At 42.8% G+C, this 23,508-nt stretch overlaps 3 protein-coding genes across 9 annotated transcripts; 2 read left to right on the top strand and 1 right to left on the bottom strand.

Annotated features, from left to right (window-relative positions):
- Positions 1-403: 403 nt before the first annotated feature.
- Positions 404-2,973, bottom strand: LOC131131819 (dr1-associated corepressor). Its single transcript, XM_058076737.1, has 5 exons — positions 2,805-2,973; positions 2,237-2,309; positions 2,047-2,140; positions 1,856-1,972; positions 404-729 (listed from the first exon to the last, which is right to left on the bottom strand). Exons 1-5 carry the CDS (start codon positions 2,844-2,846, stop codon positions 609-611), a joined length of 447 nt encoding a protein of 148 aa, XP_057932720.1. The 5' UTR covers positions 2,847-2,973; the 3' UTR covers positions 404-608.
- Positions 2,974-3,595: 622 nt separating this feature from the next.
- On the top strand, positions 3,596-8,846 carry LOC131131817 (phospholipase B1, membrane-associated-like). Of its 5 annotated transcripts, XM_058076731.1 has the most exons (13): positions 3,596-3,611; positions 3,676-3,734; positions 3,826-3,893; positions 4,161-4,204; positions 5,549-5,600; positions 5,680-5,760; positions 5,833-5,898; positions 6,713-6,804; positions 6,882-6,963; positions 7,793-7,894; positions 7,965-8,060; positions 8,440-8,511; positions 8,598-8,846. In XM_058076731.1, the coding sequence occupies exons 3-13, from the start codon at positions 3,888-3,890 to the stop codon at positions 8,724-8,726; spliced, it is 822 nt and encodes a 273-aa protein (XP_057932714.1). In that variant the 5' UTR covers positions 3,596-3,611; positions 3,676-3,734; positions 3,826-3,887; the 3' UTR covers positions 8,727-8,846. The 5 variants fall into 5 exon arrangements, with proteins under 5 accessions (XP_057932714.1, XP_057932717.1, XP_057932716.1 ...); XM_058076734.1 differs by having other exon boundaries at positions 8,440-8,742; XM_058076733.1 differs by lacking the exon at positions 3,596-3,611 and having other exon boundaries at positions 3,710-3,734; positions 5,326-5,600.
- Positions 8,847-9,153: 307 nt separating this feature from the next.
- Positions 9,154-22,986, top strand: larp1b (La ribonucleoprotein 1B). Of its 3 annotated transcripts, none has more exons than XM_058078399.1 (19): positions 9,155-9,891; positions 12,279-12,340; positions 13,609-13,665; positions 13,738-13,966; positions 14,756-14,929; positions 15,175-15,297; positions 16,610-16,751; positions 17,977-18,121; positions 18,207-18,384; positions 18,604-18,761; positions 19,072-19,431; positions 20,141-20,246; positions 20,318-20,478; positions 20,568-20,674; positions 20,754-20,914; positions 21,008-21,152; positions 21,223-21,332; positions 21,409-21,536; positions 21,898-22,986. In XM_058078399.1, the coding sequence occupies exons 1-19, from the start codon at positions 9,588-9,590 to the stop codon at positions 22,135-22,137; spliced, it is 3,090 nt and encodes a 1,029-aa protein (XP_057934382.1). In that variant the 5' UTR covers positions 9,155-9,587; the 3' UTR covers positions 22,138-22,986. The 3 variants fall into 3 exon arrangements, with proteins under 3 accessions (XP_057934383.1, XP_057934382.1, XP_057934381.1); XM_058078398.1 differs by having other exon boundaries at positions 20,138-20,246; XM_058078400.1 differs by lacking the exon at positions 21,409-21,536 and having other exon boundaries at positions 9,154-9,891; positions 20,138-20,246.
- Positions 22,987-23,508: the final 522 nt, after the last annotated feature.

Genomic DNA, 23,508 nt, shown 5'->3' with positions numbered 1-23,508 from the left:
CAGTGATGACGTCAGCATACAGCTATCAAGTTCCCGCTACTGAAAGGTGTGTTCACTGTGGTGTAATTAACACTCCTGCCTCAAGGGGTCACAGTTGTACAGTAGTAAAGACCATCTTAACTGTCCGGTCCCCAACCGTTTTTAATCCACGCGTTCGCATTCCAAAAAACCTCTGCTGTAATGATATGTTTAATTGAAGTGTTGCGGATAAAACGGTAGATCACCGAAGGTTTTAATGAGAAGAACGGGGAAAAAAATCTAAATATGTTTTAAACTTTGGCTTTTTCTCCAGGAACACAACGATGGTGCGTTCAAGGATCACTGGGAATAAACGCTCCGCGAAACCTCATGAAACAAAACAACATGAACATAACAAAAACTTTTTAACAGCATTAATCCCCAATAAAATAATAACTTTTATTAGTAGTTATAGTAGTTATAGTAGTAGCACTACTTAGTAGCGAGTAGCTTTTATGTAGATATTTGCAAAAAATAATCTGGTGTTGTATATTCTATATGTCCTTTATGTGTTATGTTATGTGGAGTGTGAGGAACTTAGTCATGACTTAGGTGAACGGACTTCATACTTAGACCAAGGAGCTCCTGTGTTAAAAATAATAGTGACTTGAGTTTACACTGGAGCTTGAGTCATTGCCAAGCGAGTCGAGGCTTTGCTGTGGTGGACTTTCTTCCATTTCTGATGTTTTTTGGTTTTCAGGTCGCTTTGCCCTGCACACAACAAAGTGACGATTGGAATTATTTGGGGGGGGGGGGGGGGGGTTGAAAAAGTGAATGATGCTACTTTGATACATTTTGTACATGACAGATACTAACAACAATTCTTTCGTTAACAAAAATGCCTCACCTAAGGGACCCAGCAAAGGGTCAAACACAATCAAACAAGTCAAACACAATTTAAGCATGATAAGTAAGTATATTAAAGCATGATAAAAGCTAATGAGCCAGCTGATATTCAACTGCATTTTTTTTAAAGTGTGGTTGGTCCTGGAATCCCGAATGAGAATAAATGGCATAGAAAATAGATGGTCCTTGGATTTATAGTGTATACAACTTATCAGTGGCATCATTAGGTCTATTTTAGGGGGTCTTCAGCTCCCCTAAATAATTTGATATATATATTTTTTATTACTGTATTTTTTCTATTTTTTTTTAAACAAAACATCAACATTAATACAAACAAACTCAAAACAAAAAGGGGGCACTAGACATACACAGTATACAATTTAGTTATTTCACAAATAATTTGTTATTTTCTATTGATTTTTTGTTATTAATTTTTTCATTTGATGGTGACCCTAAATAATTTGATATTTTTATAGATTTTTTTTTACAAAAACAATCTCTGACAAATTTTATATAATAGGACAAAAGCAGGCTAATTAGTAGGCTATATAGTAGTAATAATCAGAGGAAGAATAATAGTTACAATGATAGTTATATAGGCTAATTAATAATATAATAATGACTATTATATATATATATTATAATTATTATTATAGTATATATTATAATAATATATACTATTATTATATTTTTGTTCACTTTGATTATTGACTATTATATAATTGATGACTGTCCACGGGACAGAATGGTTGCAGAGCTTGAGCAGCGGTTTTGCAGTGTAGATTGTGTGTATTTAATGGTGGCCTAAAACTAGGGAAAGTTATATCCCGCTTCTTGTTCCTTATTTGGTTTTTGGATTTTTTTGAACGTCTACTACATTTATTCATATCCTGTGCATCTCCAGGGGGGCTAAGCCCCCCCTCTGTCCTCAGAACCTAGTGACGCCCCTGCAACTCCTGTATTAAAACCTGTTTTACTTGTTTTAAATTACCTGTACATTGGCCACACATTCAGTCCTCTGTTGTCCTTCTGCGTGGTTGTAAACCCAGCTTGCTGTGCCAGGTCTTTGAGGAAGTGGAAGAGCATCTCCGACTCAATGCACTGCTTCCTATAACACAACACACACAAATACACACCCTTGAGGTCCAGTACAGTACAGTAGTACAAGTACAGTGAACTTACATGTGTGCCACAGACACCACCCTGCTGCGTTTGGACTCTGTGATCAAAGACGTTTTAGTGAGCAAGGACTTCAAGAACATCTCCAGGACTCGTGCTGACCTCTGCGGTTCAGGACCACACACTCTCGTCTTACACCGATTTTAGCAGCAATGCGGTAAAAACAAATACTAAAGCATAACCAAAAGGATACAGATGATGACAGGCACCGCCATCGCAATCCTCCCCACCTCAGTGTTCTTCTGCATGATCTTTTTGATGCGATTCTGACAACAGACATTGCAGGTTCATTTCATATCCTCCATATTTGTTTCACACATCAGACCCTGGTGTGTCAAATACTGCCACTAGAATACTAAGCTACAGGGCACAACACCAGGTACACAATCTAATAACTGTACAAAAAGTACAACACAAGTAGTCTGCCTTTACAGAGATAGTAATATTTATTTTTAAGTGGTCGACAACATTTCAAACGTTTATTATAATGCTCATGCTGACCGCTGTACTTATATTTTGGCTTGAAATATTATATCTGGTTATGCCTTTCATTATTATTATTATTATTATCATGAGTGTGTACCTCATGTTAAGCTCAGTACGTGACAATTTCATCCAGGAATCAATCGGCTTCGAAGTCTTTAAGGTTTCCGACAGCCCCCGAAGGCATCACAGCTCCATGCTATCTCCGTGGACATGTTAGCAATCGGCTATCATGAACTTTAACAGTCGCAAATCAAACTTTTCAGAGAAACACTCACTGGTGAGAAGCGAACATCGTATCGTTTCTTGTGTCCTGGCATCTTAACTTGTCCACACCGCGCCGCTCCTTCACATTTTTCATGTTTTGTCCCCGAAGCGTCGCCGCGTCCATTTGTTTACTTTCTTCAGCAGGAAGAAAGGAAGCTAGCTAGTGGATCAGTGGTCACCTGACAGGCGCCGGGTGATGACGTCACGCCAATTTTTATTTATTTATTTGTTTGTTTGTTTGTTTAGTTATTTAGTTGGTTGGTTAGTTAGTTAGTTAGTTCCAATGTCCAAGAAACTGTCGCAGCAATACAGAACATAAATATTGATGTTCAGAATTCCGTCATTTGTGAATGCACCTCGCTGGCCTTGACCTGTAGGCAGAGACCAAAGGTCACGCAATCAGCAGTTTTTGGTACATTGATCATGCATGGCCACACCTTCGTCGCTTTAGCACAGCTGTAGCAGCATGTTGTCTTGTGTGCTGCTTGGCAGTGCTGTTCTCACTTTTAGCATATGTCAGTCAGACGGTAGGTGTCTTTTTTTGTTCACTTTGATTTGCGGATGTACAGAAACATCGGCCATCACAATGCATATTTTTGCAGGCTTCACATTAGCAGGGGAGGACGTTCAGCAGGTAAATTGACATAACAGTTTCGGTTCATTCCGTTGCTTCTTGTTGGAACCGGCGACTGTGATGTGTTAGACCGTCAATAAAAGGTCAAATGTGGTCTACTTGCAGGATGACTTCCTCCACACTCGCCTCCATCCTCCCTTCCAGTGTCCTGACATGAAGCCCTCTCCCAGCATCCCGACCTCAGGTCCCCTTTGCACCTTTGCGAGCTTTTGACATCACATTTAACGCTGATCTCTGCTCTGATGTAGTCGAGTATGTGAAAGCTGCAGATGTCAAGGTCATCGCCGCGCTGGGAGACTCGCTGACAGTAAGTCAAGTGTAGTTTTTGCATCAAAAAATCCACAAAGTCCTTTCAGAACCAGCGTGGTGTCGGTGTGTAACCACATTTTCACTTATAGACGGCCATTGGTGCTAACGGCTCCACTATTCTCTCCATTCCCTTTGAATTTCGCCAAGTGTCATGGAGGTAAACAAGCGCTGACACTCGCTGGTGGCACACAATCAAATGAGATCCAATATCAGGAATTCTGCCTCTCCAATAATTGCCATTAATAATAACAGTGATCACTCTCAAGACATGGACTTACATGTGAGGCAGCTGAAATGTTATCTAACGCTTGTCTAAATGTCCTTTAGGCTTTGTTTATCTCATGTAGCGTGGCACTTTTATTAGCGCTAGCTAGCATTCATAAAAGGCCTGCTATTTGTTCTCCCTCTTTCTATATCATTGCAGCATTGGAGGATATGGGACCTACCAGAATGTCATTACGCTTGCGAGTAAGTTTCAGCTTTTTTAATTTTGTATTTATGAAACTAACACTTTCAAATGAATAATGCTAGCATTAGCTTTGAGGACTTCCAAGCCATAAAACAATAGACATTCATACTTTGTCTGAATTAAAATTTTCAGGAATTGTCAGCAATGGGATATGGATAAACTGATAAAAGATCCAGTAATTTTTTTAAAGTTTCTTTAACATTGCCATTTTTGGCATTTGTGCATTTAACTCCGCCAAAAATGGTCTGAGCACTTAAAAAAACGTACAGGACAGTTTCCAAAAGGTTCTACAAAATATAAAAGACTGACCCAGACAGTGGAATAATTCTGGATACTAAGATCCACCATATAGCAGAAAAAATAAGGGGATCTTTGGAATTTTCATCATTAGAAAACTGAATTTGTGTATATAATTCCACAAAAAATGGTCTGAGTAGTTGGAAAAAAGTACAGGATAGTTTTCAACAGGTTTTACAAAATATCAAAGACTAGCGATGTGCAAGATATCAGCATAAAATGCGATATTGGTTGATATCGATATTGTATTTTTTCCCGATCATCAAACCTATATTTAAAAAATCCTGTATATAACAGATATGTGTTCATTCCACCACAGGAGATATGTCATGTCACACATATCGGTATCGATATCGATGTCTGTAGCGGTATCGATATCGGCTGATATATCGGTCAAAAAGTCAATATCGGACATCTCTCGCAAAGACTGATCCAGAATAATTCCGAATACTGCAATATGATCCACCGTATGAAATGAAAAAATAAGGAACCACATTCAACAACCACCATTAGCCACAACACTGTGGAATCTGGGGGGTGCCAAATGATTTGTCATATCTTCGTAAGCTATGAGTTGTATCCAGAAGAAAACATCACGGAAAATGCCATTTTTGTGAATAACTACTGAACTAGTATTGATATCATAATGAATCCAATTACTAATGCTATGTTTTCATGGTCAAGGAATCTAAATATTAAGATAAATTACAATAAGGGGGTACTTATGGCGCTATCCGAGTGCTTTTCTAGTTATGTAAAAAAATATGCTAAACTTCAGGAGGCCAGCTTGAAGCAAAACATTCCGGTTTACGTCCACTTGCAGTATTTGTTGTGCACAGATATTTTCAAACTCTTCAACCCCAAACTGCTGGGTCCGTCCCCAATGGCGACCTTTCACGGAAGGCCCACCACCGTCAACCAGACAGGTTTCAACTTTGCCGTGACGGGACACAACACCCTGCAAGTCATCCTCACTTTTAGTTCAAAGCCTGTCGCTATGACGATGTCTGATCCTTTGATCGATTGTTTGTGTTTTCTCTTGACAGGAACGTGTCGGATCAAATCCGTCACATGATAAAAACCTTCAAATCATTTCCTGTATGTGTCATCTTTCTGGTAATGTACAATAAATACGATCATTATGTTGTTTAAATTAATTCAAGGCTAGTTCTTTTAGGGTCTGAGCTTCCACCAGGACTGGAAGTTGGTGACCCTGCTGATTGGCATGAATGACATCTGTGATTACTGCAAGAACAAGGTGGGTCTTTCTGGAACCTCCTCTGGAACCTCCTCTGGAACCTTCATGGTCACGATTGTTCTTGTGTTGCAGACCCTGTTCTCTGCTGACAGCTTCATCCACTATATGACTGAAGCCCTCGACATGATGATGAACAAGGTGATCTTCCATCCATCCATTTTCCTCCGCTTATCCGGGTCCAGGTTGCGGGGGCAGCAGTCTCAGTAGGGAAGCCCAGACTTCCTGGTCCCCGGCCGCCTCCTCCAGCTCCACCGGGAGGAAACCAAGGTGTTCCCAGGCCAGCTGTGAGACATAATCCCTCCAGCGTGTCCTAGGTCTGCCCCAGGGACTTTTCCCGGCTGGGCATGCCCAGAACACCTCACTAGGGAGGCATCCGGGAGGCATCCGGACTGGATGCCCGAGCCACCTCAACTGACTCCTCTCAATTTGAAGGAGAAGCGGCTCTACCCTGAGCCCCTCCCGGATGACTGAACTCCTCACCAGATTTGGCCGCCAGGTCCAGGTCGCCCAGGCACCCGCCCTTGACCGCCACCCAACACACAATGCATCGGACCCTTATGCTTGCCCCCGTAAGTGGTGGGTATATGAGGGGGAGATCCTGTGTGGCTTTTTCGGACTGGGCCCGGCCCCACGGGTGAAGGCCCACCCCCGGGCCTGACTCCAGGGTGAGGCCCCGGTATCCCACATCCGGGCAAGGTACGGTTCCTCCTCTTTGTTTTATTCATAAGGGTCTTCTGAATCACTCTTGGTCTGGCCCTTCACCTCGGACCTGTTTGCCTTGGGAGACCCTACCAGGGGCAGATAGCCCCAGACAACATAGCTCCTCGGATCACTCGGGCACTCAAACCCCCCCGACCACGATAAGGTGGTGATTCACGGAGGAACAAGGAGATCTTTTCCCGAACAAATATAATACAAAACATATTCTTATATATCGTCTTCCTGTCTCCAGATCCCGAGGACCATCATCAATGTGGTGCAGATCCTCCCCATGAAGCCCCTCAGAGACGTCCACAAGCCCACGCTGGGCTGTCAGCTTCAAAAGTGACGTTCTTCTTTCATTTCATCTTGTTTCCGCCTCTAAGACCCTAAGCTCATGCTACTGTATCACGTGACATCAGGCGCTTCTGCTCGTGCCTCGTTCAACCCGAGGATAACTCCTCCCAGCTGGAGGAACTGGTCCAGGTGAACGTCCAATTCCAGGTGACGCTTTGACACGAAAGCACACGTCATCATCACTGATAATAGTACAGTAGCTCATTCACTATTCAGCATTTAAGACTTTGCAAATTAGTGGATTTTTGGTCAAAAATTCCATCATTCCATCCATCTTCTATGCTGCGTATCCTCACTAGGGTCGTGGGGGAATGCTGGAGCCTATCTCAGCTGACGGCCACATTCATACCTATGGACAATGTAGAGACGCCAATTAACCTAACAGGCATGTTTTTGGAATGTGGGAGGAAATTGGAGAACCGCACACACGGGAAGAACATGCCAACTCCACACAGATATTTGTCATATATATATATATATATATATATATATATATATATATATATATATATATATATATATATATATATATATATATATATATATATATATATATATATATATATATATATATATATATATATATATATATATATATATATATATATATATATTTCTTCTCCGAAACATGGCCATTTTTTCATGGCAACAATTGAAAATACAGTGGAACCTTGGTTAGCATGTTTTTTGGTTAAAGTCCAAAATGCTCTTCATATTTTTAAGCACAAAACATCCTGCCATGTAGCTTGCTAACATGTGGAAACAGGAACTGGAAGTCAGCTCTGTCGCCCTTTGATGATGATGTTGTTATTATTATTATTATTATTATTATCATCATTATCATTATCATTATCATTATCATTATCATTATCATTATCATTATCATTATCATTATCATTATCATTATCATTATTATTATTATTATTATTATCATCATCATCATCATCATCATCATCATGATGTCCTTGGTTTGCAGAGAAAACTTCGGCAACTTCTCCAGGGTGACCGTTTCTTCAAAAAGGATTTTGCCGTCACTCTGCAACCTTTTTTGGAAAAGGCAGGACCGCCCAGACTTCCTGTAACACACACCCACAAATTTTGTTTTGTTTTTTGTTTTTTTTATATTTGTTTTTCTCTGAAAACATGAGGACGGTACAGTGGACTCCAGCTTCTTCACGGCAGATTGTTTCCACTTCACCGTCAAAGGACACGAGGAACTGGCCAAGGGACTGTGGAACAACATGGTGACCTATCAATATTATATATATTACATATATATTATTATATTATATTATTATATTACTAAACATCAATCTCTACTTTGCGATGCAATCAGAACCCTGGAAAACACTTTTACCACCAGAAATCATGTAAATAGAAATAATTGGTTCCAACTGTGGCCATTTTAACTGTCTACAAGTGTACAAAGAAGTGAACCAGCGTATAATGACAATAATAATAATAAATAATAAAATAATAATAAATAATAATAATAAAATACTAAAACAAAACAGGATGTAAACAGAAATAATCTGTTCCAGGGTCAAGCTGCGTCTATTAGAAAACCTTTAAAAAAAGAGTCTGCTAACAATTTAAAGTGCATTGGGCTTTTTTTCATTCTAGTTCCAACCCGAAGGAGAAAAAGAGATGATTGAAAGCTTTTCAAAGCCAATAAAACTAATTTGTCCACCAAAGGTACAGCAACACTTCGGGTGATTATAAATTGTGTGCGCTCATGGACAGAAAAGTATTTTTAAGCATAATTCTATCATATTTTTCAGGAGCATCCTTATATTTACACCAGACCAAAGACCAAGTCATCGACACCAACAATGAAACTGTCTTCTCTGACTACATTCTTGTTTGTTGTGTCCTCTTTAATTCTCTGTACTATTAATAATAATTATTAACATACATCCACACCATTCATGGCATCTATGCATGATGTTTCCACAAACTCCTTAATACGCTTGAATCTTTTTGACACATCTTTACTTGTGTTGTCAAGTTTTTACAATTTATACACTGTGTGTGCACAATAATTATATATTTTGTATTCTTTATTTTCGATTGACTCACAGCACTGTAGTTATTGAATAATAAAAATATAAGTTGACTAATCACGCGGTGTATTATGGATTTAAACTACCTCTCCAAACACAATACTAATTTCCTGTTTATAAATATTTATATGTACTTGGTAAAGTAATCTAAAATAATACCTCATAGATTATGTAGAGACAGCGATTGGACTGTGACGTCACACAAAGTTTTCAAAGAGTTTATGCTGCAATGCGTCCTTCTGACCGCCAGAGGCGGTAGAGCGATGTTTACAGCATCTGGCGCATGCAGCACGAGCTGTGGGGCTGTTAGCAGCGTGGACGTGAAGAAGGAGGCTCACTGAGAGCTGATCGTCTTTTCGTACTTTTCGAAAGTTCCACAAAGTCCGCTCCTGTTACAACCACGCGACTACACAGTGACCGACTCACACCTCGGAGTTAACCGCCGCTTGACATGAAACTTTGGACCTGTGGGGCCAAACAACACTCGTCTCGCGGTCTCGTACACGGTGGCTAGCTAGCTGGCTAGCTAGCGGGCTAACAGCATCTGGGAGCTACTTGGTTAGCAAGGTCCAGCCCAAAAAGTTGTTTACTTCGCCTTGTGGATGTGGTCACCCCCAGAGTTTTTGGACACTTTTCTCTGGGATAAGAAAGCAAGGACCAAATATTCACACTGGATTTGAGAGCCAGCGCTGTTAGGGAACTAGCAGTATGTCAAGCGAGGTCGAGAGCAGTCACTTTGACTCCGGTTTGACAGCATTGAACTCCAGTGGGCAGCGGGACCACCAAAACAGGACTGTGCAGGCTCAGCAGGCGAGGACGAGCGCCGAGAGAGAGGAGCGCGGCTCGGAGGAAGCGAAAAGTCCACCCAGAGATTGCCAAGAAGGCGAGCCGAGCAGCAACGCAGACTCGGCGCTTGTGGCGACCGAAGTTGTCGTGGCTCCGCCGCCCAAAGTCAACGCTTGGACCAAGAGGACGACGGGCAGAGTACTGGTGAACAACCTGTATGACAGAGGTGAGGACTTTATTCACTTTCTTAGTAAGTGGGGGCACGTTGTGGCTGCACTTTGACAGCTTCTGTTTGGGGGGGGGGGCGTTAATACCCCCTTCCCGCTTTTGTGCCACTGTGCCACATTAGGGATTATTGTGAAGTGGGTAAAGTGCTTAGATGTCAGTGTCAGCACACTGTGGAGCTGTCGACATTTGATCCCCCCTCCCCCCCTCTCGCTGGGAGCACCACGTGTTGACTGCTGACAACTGCTACTAAGCCTGCAGTTTAGCAGCTAGCATAGCATGATCAAACCCCCACCCTACTTAACCAGTGTCAGGCTAGTGGAGAGTGCACCGTTTTTTCTGGGGGAGCGAGCTCCAGGCCCGTGCTACGGGAGGTGGGGTTGTGGGGGGCATTTGAGAAGCTAGTCTAGCTAACTGCATGTCCAATGGCCTGTCAGCCTGCGGCGCCTCCCCCCAGCCAAACCACTGTCAACCTGTGAGAGAGCAAGCTGCTGGGCCAGGTGTGACAGCCTCCATTTTTGTTGTCATTTGATGCAAAAATAACAAATGCAAACGTAATGTAGTCCTCAGAGGCCATTTTAGTTTATATAAAGTCCTCTGACACCCATAGCACAATATTTACATTTGTGGGTTAATTTATGTTGTCAAAAGTAAAATACACTCATGACTCTCCATGGCCCACAGGCTGCAAGTTAGACACCCTAACCTTTGACAAACTTGCAAGACCACAATGTAGCTTGGATGTCTTTTATTTTGGAGAAGCCCTAATGATGTCACTGTGATATCATTAAGAGCATGTGACTCACATGCCATGTCTTCAACCTGACTGATGGGACCGTTCGCCAACACAGACTGTATTCTGATCACCTCTCTAGAATGGGTCTTTGCGAATGCCATAAGAGAAATTCACATTATACTGTCTTAATCCCAAATTTGCCGTAGGCAGTAATATAATTGAATACAATAGTTTCAGTTTCAAACTGTGTCCATCATAAAACCTTTTTTGAAGTCCCATTTTAACATTCTTTAGTGCTATACAACTGTAATAATAAGTTAACCACTGTTATGAAGACATAAGCAGTCACAGTCGACACATTTGTCCAATTTTTGTTCCACAGCTCATGTTTTATTGGCCTTGGCGTATTGTAAAAATCATCACAAATCATGAAGGATCTTTGTCAACTGTGACATGTCAATATTTTGTTCAAATATATTGGATTAGTTTTAGCATAGTGTTACCTGCTTCAGTTTTATGTGGCTCTTAATAGAAAAAGTTTGGCCACTTCTGCACTTGAAAACTGCACTTTTTGGGGGGATTTTTGCCCATCATCCACAATTCTTATGTGAGACATGAACACGTGTCTTTCCCTTTTCTGTGCGTTCTTGAAGATATAGAAACGGCTAAAAAGACTAAGAATGAACACAATGAGAAAGACCTATTTTGCCTATAAAGACAGACAGAATACTTTATTAATCCCTTTGGGATTCCCTCAGGGAAATTGGCATTGCCAAAGCGCCAACAATGCTCCATTTACTTATGTGACGTGCATATTAACCAAGCTACAGCACCACTGTTGTTAATAACATTGTTACACTAATTGAACTATGTTACTGGCTTATTGACACCTTGCCACACCACACCGGCTAGCTACTAGCTTCACCACACACTCGCCCACAGCATGTCAGCGCCACACTCGGAATGCCTCAAGCCGCTACCATAACATAACACTCCATATTGCAGCTACTGATGGGTTTTTATTTTGGAGTTTCTGTGTTGCTATCTGAAATCAATGGCTGCAGGAAGGAAGTTAAGGTAAGGCTTAAAAGACCCAAAATATGTCAAAGTACTCTAAGTATTACATGTTATCATGAATGTACCTGTTACTACATGCTTGTGAAGAATACTGTATGTAGGCTAATGTGACATGAACCTGAAAGTGTGTCATGGAGTGAAGATCATCTGAGCGGAGTGTAAGGTTGATGTTAGCTATATTTGACCGTCATGGCTGCGGCATCATTTTACAGTGAGAGGGCTTGTAGCCTGATGGGTGCTTCGTCAGGCATACACCCACTCGCTGGCCCTTTGGCCTCTTATCTAGTCAGCCATCCTCTGGCAGGCGATAGGGACTGTCGGTGGCTGAGGGCCACTCCCCGGTCGCCTCCACAGACATACTCGTCCACACACTGTCACACTGCCCATGGTTGTACACAAACGCCATTCAATGTGCGAATGAGAGGATATTTATTCTTTCTATGCTGCCAGATGTTCGCAATGGTGCACAAACACGGCAAGACAGTTTTCAGTCCAATGTTGAGCAAGCTGCTCTTTGGCAGAGACTGACAGCTGTGCTAGATATGAGTTGTAACTTATTGATTGTCTATTCTCAGATCAACAAAACGCTTTGAAGGTCGTCCGTGCCAACAAGCCCAGAAGCAGAAAATCCAGCAAGGTAATTGTCACCTTTTTTTCTTTTTATTTCCACATGTTAAAGCTGTTGAAAAGTAAGAGAATACACTTTGTTAAAGACTGGTTGCCTTGTCAGCACCTGGAGGATCTGTTCATTTTTTTCCCCCACTTTGAACACCATGCCAGAAGTTGATATGCAGGCTGGGAAAATCAACACCCGCCACTTGCCAACTCGATGAACTGCTTATTTTGTTTGCTTTGTCAACCAGTTATTCCACCCTAATACTGCAGAAATGTGAATAAATGTCATTGCATCTTATAACAGACAGAAGGATGAAAATAAAACTTTAATGTCAGCTTGTTCCCTCACTGGGCAGGTTTTGACCTTCCATGTGGACATGGTTGACCTTTTCACAGTCAATGTCAGAGTCACATGTCCACTGTGATACACGACATGATGTAGTTCCATGGCAGGGTGCAAAGCTATACCAGTAAATAATAAGGGTCTCATGAGATCTTGTGAGATTACAACAAGACGAGATTTCACGTTTGGAGAAAAGCTGTCTTGCAAAAAACGGACTAAGACTATGGTGAACTATGGCATCACTACGGCCATTTCCTGGCCCTGGGCTTATTCTAAAATAAAACCTATTAATGAAACATTCTTTGATATTGCACGAGGTTGCTAAGTTAACACAAAGCTTGTACAGCTTATAGTGGTGTAACGTAACACACAACTCAGGAAACGAGATGATACATGAGGTTGGTTCCACAAGGAAATATGAGTGGACAAACAAAACCATGTAGGTGTGCTTTACAATGTTTATTGTCCCACAAAATGACGCCAAACAATATTGTGTACATTTTATGAGACTGAATAAACTACTGTTAATCATAATAGTAATAATAATACATTATAAGAATGCAATATTTCCTTTAATGTCATCTTTCACTTTGCAAAGTTGCTGAATTGGCGTTTGTGACAGGCAATTTGTAATGTCTGTTATTGTCGTATTGTTATGTTATTGTATTTCTGTTTGTTTTTTTGACCTCATATATATTTAGTAAGTTAACTAGTTCTTTTAAACATAGCATGAATTAATGTTCAACAAGGCACGAAAAGATCTTTCTAATCAGTGCCTTTCTGACTTTGTTTGTTTTTTTGATGTGACACTTTATGTGACCTCGACCTCCTTACAGCTTGTCAAAACAAGTCCAACGATCTTTACACAGACAATTGTAACATCATATCAATTAAACAACTTTACTTAATTCAGCTTTTTCTCTCCCCCACCAACTCTCATCCTTCAGTCGGGTGACTTTGGTGACATCACCAACTGGCCGACACCCGGAGAATTAGCCAAGGAGGTAAGACCAGCGTGGAACCATGTTTCTTTGCTTTGTTTACTTTATCACTAAATTATGCTATGTTGCCTGCAGCAACAAAATGTCAGCACTACCACAAACAATGGGAAGAAGCCTCCATCCTCTCGCCGGGACAAGGAGAAGCGGAGGGAGCAGACGGACAGGAAGTCAGAGAGCAGCCACGACGGCGGCGAGAGCAAGGAAAACCAGGAGACACCTCCGGAGCCAATTGTAGAGACAGCCAAGGATGCAGAGTCCAAGGCGGGACTGGATGCTAAAAGCTACAGCCCTAAAAAGAGGGGAGGTGAGGATGAGCAGCATGAAGCATGTCAAGTTGACCACATTTCCTCACTGTCCGGTGAAAAAAAGCTTTTAACTTTTGTTTGCCATGAAAGCATCAATTGTCTTGAACCCATGAGCAGACCTTGTCAGAACTTCCTTTTTGACCATATCTGGAGAAGCCTCTCACTGGACAGTGACTAGTGGTGCATGTCGGTACCTGCGTGCTACTCACCAGTGCACGTTCTAGTGGTCTGCCAGACAGAGGGGGCTGATGCATACATCATAAATTCACACGTGTGATTAAGAAAGAGAATGTTTCATAACTGGAATGTACTTATACAGTGTAGACAACGTCATATGACATATTGTATGTACCTCTTGACTTTGGACTGGAGTTCTTTATCTTATAGATACATTTTGGACAGTTGTATAATTCCTACTTTGTGGACACACTTTGGGGAAGTCCCTTGTCTACTCCCAGTACACAAAGCAGAGTCACCAAGGCATGGTTGGAAGTGTTTGCTGTGGAAGAACTACATAGAACAGGAACATTGTTTCGAACCTTAAAGCAATGCTCATAAGCATCATTTAATCTGCACTTTTATTGTAGTCATTATTTTTTTATTGTAGTCTTTGAAAGACAGGATACATGAGTAACCCGTTTATTCAAAACCCCTTAAGTGTTTCCACCCATAACAAGCAATCCTTGAAAGTTTTCTAAGGTCCCTGCGAAGTAAGCTTCCATGTTCTCCAATCATGTTATTGGATGTGCTGCGTGTCAGCTCTGTCTCCGCTGTGCAACCGCCGCTAGGTAACAAACGTAAGTGGGTGTCTCTGCCGCTGGAGGAGGCGTCCCAGGACGACAGTGCCAAGACACCTGGCGGGGCCCCCGCGCTCTTGGATGCTGAGCCCGGTAGCGACTCACCTGACCCGACGTCGCCCAATCATGCGCTGCATAGCAACAGAGCACATGATGGCGGCAGGAGTAAGTGGCTCCTTGCATTCTCCTGATTTCAGTTGTTCATGCTCGGCCCCCTACCCGTGTGCCACCGCCCCTCTGTCTAATGAAATGCCACTTACTAACACAGCAGCTATCTGTTCTCCTCTGCTAGTGTAACGATGCTGCTGACATCCCGGGAATGCAATAAGGCTGTGTCATCTTCTCTGAAATGACCTGCAGCCAAACAAAAGTGACACAAAACACTGATAAACATGTCATCTGCTTTGCAGGTTGGAGGAGGGAGCCGCGTGATTTTGGGGACGATGCTTCCAGCGTGAGGAGCGATGGCAGTGTCCGCGGAGGGACCCGAGGCCGAGGCAAAGTTCGTGGTCGTGGGAGAGGTCGCGGTAGAGGTACGTAGCCCCCCTTCGTACTAGGCCAGGGGTATCCAGAGCTTTTCTAGTGAGGGTCTCGTACTGAACAACTCAAGGACGGGCCACTGTGATACTTTTACATTAAATATCCAGTATTGGTCAGTATATACACACACAAAATACAGTAGCACTGAGCTGCGATCACTGCTAGAGTTTCCCCTAGGATTTTTGCAAGCTGTGGTGGCGGTCTGCACGGAAGGCGGGACTGCTGCTGCTGTGTTGTGCAGCTGCTGCATCCACAATTTTTCTTAAATTATGACAAATAACAATTTTAATGACTGTTTGTTTAATAAGCTGTTAATATAAATAATAATAATAAGCCTAAGCTGAATAAGCTTACTCCGCCTCCTCGAGTGTTTCAGGGGCAGATCTTTTTACATGTTCAAAAATACAATTTCTGGCCGATCACTGATTTTTAATAACCGAATTGAAAAAAAATGCTGTACAAACTACTAATTATGTCTGTCTTTTATTTTTCACATTTTAAAAACAAACACAGCTTGCATAACATGTTACACTGCAGACCTGACTTTAGCTTCTTACCAAAAATAAAGTGCACTGCGGCCAAAAATGGATGGTCGTCCAGTGCCATGAACTCCATCATTTTCAGAGGATTAGCGTTGCTCTTTTCTCCGTTTATTTTCTCAGTTAAGTGCTAAGAGCAGGCTGTTGTCTGGTCCTTCAGAGGTACTTTCCGAGGTAGATAATATTGGTTTCATGAGTAAAGATCGGCCGAGCCCCCAAAATTACGGAAATTGGTGCTTATTGGACGGATGGCTGATCTGTGCAGGCTTTTTATCCTTCATGTTGGTTGCGTAATTGGCTGGCAACCAGTCCAAGGTATATCTTTCCTCTCGCCCAAATTCAGTCGGGATAGGCTGCAGGATACCCTCGCATCCTTAATGATAAGTGGCACAGAAGATGGATGGATGGATTTTTGGTTACGGACTTAAAGCGACTTGGACCCGACATGCAGCCAATTTTGAGCGGTGTTTCTCCACTTGTCTAATTTGACTTCACTTTTCACTTTCTTCCGTTTCTTTGAGGCATCAGCCTCACGCTTGGAGGAAGAGGAAATGTTTGACTAAAAGTGACGTCCTTGTCCTTCCTCAGTGCAACACCGTGCAACTACGTATTCTTCCGTCTACATATTTTTTCGCCATGTGTAACATAACTATGTTTTGTGCATTATTAATAATTAAGGGAGTTACGTCATAACACGTGTGCTTGTATTTTCCTTTTGTAATAAAAGGCTACAGGTGTCACAGACCCTCTCCTCTTTCTCCCTCAGGTCGCTTTGAGTACTCGCAGGGTTCGAATGTTCCCGTCTCAGAGTTCGGCACCAATATGGTTTACTACTATGACGATGGCAGCAAAGTGCAGATGTATACGGTGGATGAGAAGCTCCTCAAGGAGTACATCAAACGGCAAATGTGAGTAGGCGACCTTGTTTGGTTTTGACATTGTATGAATAATTAGATATGATTGCAATAAATCTGATTATGGCTTCTATTTACCACAACGCCTGCACATCCCAATGAGAGTGAGCATGTTCTGTCCTGCAGAGGGCAGTACTTGCTCTACACTTTTATGAAGACTAGACTACCATAGTGAACTCAAGAATTTTTTTAAAGAGGGTGAGAATGAGAGAGTGGGGTGGGGCCACGTATTCTTGTCTTCTCTTGTCTTGTCAGCGTTATTCAGCCTGCTCACTCAACCAGCGTTGCTTTAACATGAACTACATTCTCTACTGCCTTCAGGCCTGTCTCTCTCAATGTCTACTGAAAAGTCTGTGCTATAATCAGTGCCTCGGTTGTTGAAAGCTTTACAGGAAATATTTAACACAGGACTGCGTCTATTCCATAAACATGTACTATGTATGCTCTAAACCAGGGGTGGGCAAACTACGGCCCGGGGGCCACATCCGGCCCGCCAAGTGTTTGAATACGGCCCGCCCAATCTTTCAAAAGTATTTAATTTAAACTCAACATACAACCTGGCATCATGGCCTGAGCCAACCTTTTGATGGTTGTATCAATTTCGTTGTTTGACATGGTCTGTTGTTTACAAAGTGCTCCTGAAAAAAGAGACACAAGCACATAATAATAATAAAATTAAAATAATAATTATTACATTATTATTATAACTATTATGATTATTATATTTATTATATTAATGCTAATTATGATATTAATTATATATAATATTGTTATATTTGCATATTTTACATAATAATAATATAATAATTATTATTTTAATTTTATTTTAATTATTATAATATTTTATTATTTTTAAAATATTTAAATATAAATATAAAATAATAATAGCAGATTGCATGACAATTTTACAGATACAATAATACCAGGTGGACTGTTACGTGTAAAATATATAGTCTGCCCCCCCCCCCCCCCCCCCCCGGAAATTTTGTTATATCAAAAAGTGAGTCAAAAAGTTTGCCCACCCCTGCTCTAAACTGTCAACATATAGCCGTTACATTGCTAGACCTACAACTACTTTGGTATACCCACACAATTACCCACACATAAAAACTGAGCACTATACACTATCATGTATTTGAATGTAATTGTTGAATGAAGTGCCCACTGAGTGTATGTCCCTTCAGTTTAGAGCTGTAAGTTCTTCCATGTCCCTGTCCAGTGAGTACTACTTCAGCCTTCACAACCTAGAGCGAGACTTCTTCCTAAGGAGAAAGATGGACGCGGAGGGCTTCCTTCCCATCTCCCTCATCGCCAGCTTCCACAGAGTCCAGGCGCTCACCACAGACATCAGCCTTATCATGGAGGCAAGCACTATTACTCCATGGCTAGAAAAAAAGATGCTTTTAGAGCACATCAGATGGGTTAAACTACATGGAAATGTCGTTGCAGGCTTTGAAGAGTAGCACAGAGGTGGAGCTGGTAAATGAAAGAGTTCGCTGTAAAGTGGAGCCGGAGCGCTGGCCAATCCCTGTCCCTCCCGTCGTGGGTTCTCCGCGGACAGACTTCTCTCAGCTCATTCACTGCCCCGAATTTGTTCCTCGCCAGGCCCTTACCTCTGTAAATGCTGGTAAGTGGTCATCGAAAATTTTGAGAAGTCGTACAACAGTCACACGAGAGAAGTCATTTCTCTTCAGGCAAATTCTGTAGTATTTTTGTGCTTATTTTGTGGTGTGTAACCTAAACAGGAAATTGTCACAACAAGTACAGCCTAACAAACTGGAGTGTGATCAATGTGTGCATACATGCAGCAAGTGTGAAAGCAGAAGTGTTTGTTTTTGCATTGTAGCCTCATCATCTGTGAAGGAGACCCCGACCGAGCCTGCAGGACCTCAGGACCCAGCAGAGTCAGACACCTCCAGCCAAGTGTCCGGCCCACTAAAAGATGCCCCCGACGCCTGGATCCAGGTGGAGAAACGTCAGCGACATGCCTCCGGCAAAGCCAAGGTACTTTTTGTCCTTTTTTCCTCCTCCTCCTAAAGTCCCATCCTTTTTTTTCCTCCTCCTTGTTATGCCCCATTACTTGTCTCGTCCATGTACAACTGTCATGTCCTTTTATGTGCAATACATTGTGTTTTCTCCTGACCTCCTTCCTCTTATTGTCCTGTGCTGCTTTCATCATGTAACTGTAAATGGACATAAACTTTGTTTGCATGAAAAAGACATCAGCGTGTTTACATCATGTGACCAGCACGGTAAACAAACACTATATAAGCTGCACCTGTTTTACTTGATAATAGTCCATAATGTCTTCAAGGATCGTAGTAAAGAACCACCCACCCCTCACCACACCACCCATGAGACCGAACCTGACCAGGAGGAGCTGGACTTTATGTTCGATGAGGAAATGGAGCAGATGGCGCCGAGGAAGAACAAATTTTCCGACTGGTCTGACGAGGACGACTCGGACTACGAGCTGGACGACCAGGATGTCAACAAAATACTGATTGTCACGCAAACCCCACCCTACATGCGCAAACACCCTGGCGGCGACCGCACCGGAAACCACGAATCCAGAGCCAAACTGACAGCGGACCTGGCCAAAGCCATCAATGATGGCCTGTACTACTACGAGCAGGACCTGTGGAAGGGGGAGGAGCAGCTGGAGTGCAGCAAGGTAACGTTGTCTTCCTGTTGACATGTTGCTGCACAGCAAACAAGGAGTCTCGTATGGCTGCGCTCTGTGTTAATCATGAGGGAAGTAAGACATGTCTCATGGCAGCACTGCTGTGACCACCCAGGCCAGGCAGCGCTGCAAAAGCACGTAGACGTGTCCAAATTTAGGCTGCTGTTAATCACCCTGAGAGGCCTGACCTGCTTTTTGGAAAGCCTGCCCTGCCTGCACACTGTGTATCCTGACACAATTGTGTAATTGTTGTCTTGTATAATGCCAACGCTTGAATGCTCATTACATTGTACAAACATGTCATTATACTTCATTAGCATGAAAGCAAGACTGGCTTGATTGCATTGCACAAGGCTAGCTAAACAGAGGCAGGGCTGGCTACCAGAATTAATATTTGTACACAATGGCTTCTGTAACAGGTCACAACAGCCACCCTTACCAGAAACAGTGTGTTGTGCTCATGGCTAGCACAAAGGTTATCCCCATGTGGGAACCGTCACGCCTGAACACACACGCCAAGGTCTCGTTCTCCTCCTCCCATCGATAATGTGTAACAGTCAAAGTCCATTACACATCTGCTATGTGTCAGACGCACCATGCATGTGACCTTTTATCAGCCTTAGCAACATGTGGTTTTGATCAGTTGCCCCAAAACTCCAAAATAATGCAGTTATTATGATCTCCTTATGTTCTTCAGCAGGAAGTGGAGAGCTTCAAGAAGCTTAGCGTCATCAGCAAGGATGAGTTTGACACACTCACACCCAAAGTGCCTGTGGACCCCAACCAGCAAGTGCCCTCCCTGCCAGGTACATATGTACTTCCAGTACACAATTTTAGGGAAAGTGTAGTACGGAATTAACACAATATGTCTTTTCAGTGCCCAGCGAGGCCGAAATGGCCCGTTCGCTTCCCAAAACGGTGCCAGAATCGCCACGTGCCTACCAACCCAGAACACCAAGGACCCCTGGACGCCAGGACCCGACCAAGGCGCCGCGCTTTTACCCTGTGATGAAGGAGAGTGGTGCCATCGATGGACAGGTGAGGTTATAAGATGATGACGCCTCAGGGTGATGCATGCTGTTGTAGTGATGAATGTTGTCTTTCCGTTTTTGTGTACTTTGGTCCAGATGCCGAGGAAGAAGAAGACCCGGCACAGTTCAAACCCACCGCAGGAGGCTCACATCGGCTGGGTGATGGACTCACGTGAGCACCGGCCGCGGTCTGCGTCCATCAGGTCTCTGTCCATCATGAATGCATGTTTGGAGCTTGTTGGTTTATTCAAAATTCAAACGCCCTCTCTTCTCTTCCCACAGCAGCTCCAACGCCTCGCCCTCAGAAGGAGCGCCACTATCAGGAACTTACGGCTGCACCCCCCAGTCTCTGCCCAAGTTTTGGCACCCATCTCATGAGATGCTGAGGGACAACGGCTTCACGCAGCAGGGCTACCACAAGTACCGCAGACGCTGCCTCAATGGTAACTCGGAGACTCTTGAATGTCTTGTTCTAGAGCAGCTGTCTTTGTGCTCAATGGCGACGGTGTCCATGTTTTGTTTTTTTTTCCCCCCAGAGCGGAAGCGCCTGGGCATCGGCCAGTCTCAGGAGATGAACACTCTGTTCCGATTCTGGTCCTTCTTCCTGAGGGACAACTTCAACCGGAAGATGTACGAGGAGTTCAAACAGTTTGCACTGGAGGACGCCAAAGAAAACTACAGGTGAGGAAGAGGACAAAGCAGATGCCACCTGTGTGGAGGTCAGAGGTCATTTTCCGATTTGTTTGGACAGATACGGCCTGGAATGCCTCTTCAGGTACTACAGCTATGGTCTGGAAAAGAGGTTCAGGTTGGATCTATTCAAGGACTTCCAAGAGGAGACCCTCAGGGACTTTGAGAAAGGTAAATGACACCTGGGTAATGAGTCAACGGTATCTGGTAACACGACACGAAATGTGTCAATCATATTCTCCACCAGGTCAACTGTATGGACTGGAGAAATTCTGGGCCTTTCTAAAGTACTCCAAGATAAAGAATCAGCCAATCGACCCAAAACTGCAAGAACATCTGTCCCAGTTCAAAAACCTGGAAGACTTCAGGGTGGTGGTGAGTGACGGGGAGGCGACGTGTGACACACTATAAATGTATTTGAGTCATTGAAGACCACATTGAAAAGCCGGTTAAGTCCTGGAAGGTCACACTGGGAACTAGGCTAGTCGAAGAAGGCCTCACTGGAAGCAAGTTGGTTCCTTGAAGACAACACCGGAAATAAGAGTTGAGTCCATGAGGGCCACAATGAAAAAGGCCTTTCTGGATCTCCAGTTGGGTCTCTGAAGGAAATACAACTTCACAAGAACAACTGCACAAGATGTATTCGTGGACCATGAAAGTTGAAGACCTGCTGAAGATGATCAAATATTATTGTCATTATCAATGACCCTACCTTTGACCTCTGTGTCTTTTGCAGCCCCCCATGGGAGAGGAAGGAGGCCGGAGGAGACGGCATTCGTCCTCGGCTGGGGACGAGGGAAGGCGGCGGCGCCATCCCTCCAACACTACCTCAAAGCCCGCCCAGGCCTCCTCCAAGGCGTCGCAACAGAACTCAGCCAAAGAAGGAGGAGCCCAGAAAGCCACCTCAGCGCCCACCCAGGCCAAGAAGGCAGAGCCCAAAGGGGCGAAGAAAGGAAGCGGCACATCGACCGAATGAAGGCCGCTCCTCTCTGAGGGGTTTGCGTTAAAGACGGGTGGAGGGTTGAGGCAGCAGCAGCAGCGTCACCCACTGGTTTAAAGGACGGACTGAGCACGTTGACCTGACATGTTCTTAGCAGCATTTCACTTAAAGCAGCCAGCTTAATTCTAAAGTTTACAACATAAATGCATTCCCTGCATTGTCACCCTCACAGGCCAAACTCTTCAATAACAATCTGCAAGCAACTCGTAAAGAGTGCCAAGATGGTCATTGTCCTGTGCCTTACTATGCCTGGCCTCGTCCTTTAAAAAAAAAATTGGGTGAAGTTCTCGTTAAAACTTCAACAGTTTTAATTTAGATAATCACGTTCACAGTTTGAAGCAGCTCCCACTTTTAAACAGTTATTTTTAATTCTAACACATTTTCAAGAAGCTTTAAAGTCCCATTTGACATAATTTATTGTTGTCCTTTTATTCTCCATTGATTTGATTGATGGCATTGTCTTAGGAAATGATCGCAATCTTAATGGCTTTCTAATTTCTGCAGGAACTATGGGTTCGAGCTAGCCGCATTAAACTACTTTTTTGGTCAAAGTTTACTTTTATTATGCTTGATGCTTGGTGCTTTTATAGCACTTTAATTGGTAACTTTTCCTTATTTGCTCAATGGACATAATTGAGGTTTTACAGTTGAATGAAAAAAATGTAAATAATACTATAAAAAATCATTTGCTATATTCAATTATTGTTTTGATTTTAAGGTTGTGATTTATTGGTAGTGTGGTTTTGAGTGTTTTAGGATGAAGTCGTGCATGTTGAGACTTGGAAATATACTGTAAAAATGCCCAAAAAAATAAAAATTGATTGTATAAATGTAGGAAGTGTGACTGGTGCTGTTTTTGATGACACATAGCAGGTTTTTGTGTCTAATGAAAATGCTAACGACTAATCGTGAGCATACCTTTGTTAGTTTATGTAAAATATTTGCACCCAAGTAATTGAACGTTTCCCCAACCACATTGCGGATGCGCAATACCAAATTGGTACAACTTTCAAAAGGTTTTTTTAGGTTTTGTTGAGCTAAATCTTGAGCACAAAACCTGGGTTGGTTGAGCCACTTTCACAGAATACCCCCTTAGACAATACAGCATTTTTCATGTTCGTCTTTAACCTCATACAGCATTTGTGTCCAAATACTGATACTATGTGGGAATGCGTAAATGTAAGATTTGATGACATTGAGTGTTACTGTGCGTATTTGTCACAGCATACAGCAACATTATAAACTCTGAGAACAAACTCCAAGTTTGTACTTAAATTGAAGTCTATTTCGTCATAAGGTGATGTTGTGGATATCTTAGACAACCACTGATGTGGCACACACCTTTAT

This window comes from Doryrhamphus excisus, chromosome 7, assembly GCF_030265055.1.
Source record: "Doryrhamphus excisus isolate RoL2022-K1 chromosome 7, RoL_Dexc_1.0, whole genome shotgun sequence".
Taxonomy (NCBI): Eukaryota; Metazoa; Chordata; class Actinopteri; order Syngnathiformes; family Syngnathidae; genus Doryrhamphus; species Doryrhamphus excisus.
The sequence above is the reverse complement of the archived record's forward strand: the minus strand, read 5'-3'. Positions and strand labels throughout refer to the sequence as shown.

Coding starts and splice junctions, on each gene's coding strand:
- larp1b (XM_058078398.1), top strand. CDS start 9,588: ATGTCAAGCGAGGTCGAGAGCAGTCACTTTGACTCCGGTTTGACAGCA. Junction 9,892..12,278: donor GAACAACCTGTATGACAGAG/GTGAGGACTTTA, acceptor GTCTATTCTCAG/ATCAACAAAACGCTTTGAAG. Junction 18,122..18,206: donor ACATCAGCCTTATCATGGAG/GCAAGCACTATT, acceptor ATGTCGTTGCAG/GCTTTGAAGAGTAGCACAGA.
- LOC131131817 (XM_058076731.1), top strand. Junction 6,964..7,792: donor AGGTGAACGTCCAATTCCAG/GTGACGCTTTGA, acceptor CTTGGTTTGCAG/AGAAAACTTCGGCAACTTCT. Junction 7,895..7,964: donor CAGGACCGCCCAGACTTCCT/GTAACACACACC, acceptor TGAAAACATGAG/GACGGTACAGTGGACTCCAG.
- LOC131131819 (XM_058076737.1), bottom strand. CDS start 2,846: ATGCCAGGACACAAGAAACGATACGATGTTCGCTTCTCACCA. Junction 2,310..2,804: donor ACGATGTTCGCTTCTCACCA/GTGAGTGTTTCT, acceptor GTCTGTTGTCAG/AATCGCATCAAAAAGATCAT. Junction 730..1,855: donor AATGTGTGGCCAATGTACAG/GTAATTTAAAAC, acceptor TGTTGTGTGCAG/GGCAAAGCGACCTGAAAACC.